A 1,881-nucleotide genomic window follows, 5' to 3' on the forward strand; every position below is an offset into this window, starting at 1 on the left:
TCTGGGTTCGAACCTCGCCCTTTCTACAAAGTGTGGCTGGAAAATCAAACTGAGCGTCTAGTCATTCGGATCGGGTCAACGACACACCGAGGTCCCGTGTGCAGGACACACTTGGCGCACTGAAAAAAGAACTTATGGCAAAGAAGAAGAAGAAGAAGAAGAAGAAGAGTGTCCTCTGGCAAAAAATTCTGTGGGCGAAATCCACTCTGATAAGTACACAAATTTAATGTCCACGAATGTACATGCCTGACTAGCAGGTTGGGCTGTGGTGCTGGTCAGGCATCTGCCCAGCGGCTGTGGTGAATATACCCCAGTGCACAGTCATGTACTTACATCTGTAGTGCACGGCGTGATGCTTGGTGTGCAGCCAGTGCATGTAGTTGGGTGCATGTGTACTTACATCCGCAGTGCAGTTGCACGTGTACTTACGTCCGTAGTGCACGGCGTGATGGTTGGAGTGCAGCCAGTGCATGTACGGGTTGTCCTGGGCCCCGTGGTACTGGCCCGTCACGGGGTCCACGCCGCCCAGGGTTCGCGCCGGGGGCAGGTTCCTCATCTGGCGCACACACTGCATCGCTTCCTTGCTCTCCCCTCCTGGTAGGTCCAGCAGGTCCTTGACGGAGAAGCTGTTGTTCTTCATGGCGCCCAGCTCGACAGATGCGGCCATCTGCCCTGCCTGTAGACAGGTGGCGAGGGGGATCTGACCTGTCGTTGCTGCTGCTGGACCGTCCACTTTATGACGGATGCGGTGACACTAGGGCGCAGTCCAGTGTGTGCGGAGAGAAATTTGAAAATGAAAATAAGATCTGAAAGAATGAATCAATAAAACAAGGAATGTTATAACGTCACCGATTAAAAAAAAGAAAAAGAAAAAAGAAATCACTGATCTGACGTATTGGGAGAAGAACTGAACAACGAAAACGCGAGGGCAAAGTTGTTTCACTCCTTGAGAGGAAGAAGTGTTAAAAAAACAAACAAAAAAACCGTTCTGAGACCAGCGCTGTGGCAAGACTGTGTGTGTGTACTGTCACAGGCCACTGATGACTAAGACACAGCAGGTCCTGTCCGGCACCAGACCTCATGGAGAATGACAACGGATAAGTTAAGTCACCACTCAAGTCTCAGCATCACACAACGACTCAAGACCAGTCCCTCTACCACCACTGGCCAAGGTTTTGTCCACCACAAGACAAGCGGATCAGTCAAGTCAGGCAGACCCTAGTTGGCTCAACTGGCAGAAGGCCCGTGAGATCGATGAGAGGAAAGTCTGTCACCTCCCCAAGCCAAGTGGGGTCTCCCGGTCTACCCCGTCTTTTCACTCGGCGAGCAAGGGGATTTGTGAAACGTCGCTTCAAAATCGCTCCAAGAGCTGTCCGGCCCCGATTCTTGCCGGCGTTGAAGGTCCTTAAAGCGGCCAGCCAAGTGTGTGATTTGAGCTTTGTTCCTTATCGAAATAACCCTCGCGAAAGAAGTCGCCCCCCCCCTCCCCACCCACTTTACCCCAACCTAAACCCCTCCCCCCCACACCCACGCCCCCACCCTCCATACAACACGAGCCTCCTCCACCTCTTGTCGTTGTAGGGGTCGCGCGCTTCGCTTTGCTTGCCTGCTATCTCTTCGCCTTACCACTCGGGGATCGTTTAACTTTCAATTTGCCGGATTTATGAAGCCTCGTGCTGGTTGGTCGTCCCGCGGTCAGGCCCCGCCCCCCTGGCAGTGATTGACAGGACGAAGGGAGGGGCGGCCTGTGGAAGGTAAGCTGTGACTGTCCCCTCGTGAAGTTCAGCTCGCTCTCAGAGCTCCTGTCAGCGTAAAGAGGAAGGGTCTGGCAGAGTGGTTGAGACATGTTTTCCGTGTCCGTGCCAGTGAGGTCTGGATTCG

At 53.6% G+C, this 1,881-nt stretch overlaps 1 protein-coding gene across 1 annotated transcript in view; it reads right to left on the reverse strand.

Annotated features, from left to right (window-relative positions):
• LOC143280959 (homeobox protein Nkx-2.2-like) overlaps nt 1–1,435 on the reverse strand; it is a 15,665-nt gene extending 14,230 nt beyond the window's left edge. Inside the window, 1 exon segment of the mRNA XM_076585783.1 lies at nt 430–1,435. Coding sequence (XP_076441898.1) covers nt 430–667 — 238 coding nt within the window. The 5' untranslated portion in view covers nt 668–1,435.
• Nucleotides 1,436–1,881: the final 446 nt, after the last annotated feature.

Source organism: Babylonia areolata, chromosome 4 (assembly GCF_041734735.1).
Source record: "Babylonia areolata isolate BAREFJ2019XMU chromosome 4, ASM4173473v1, whole genome shotgun sequence".
Classification (NCBI taxonomy): Eukaryota; Metazoa; Mollusca; class Gastropoda; order Neogastropoda; family Buccinidae; genus Babylonia; species Babylonia areolata.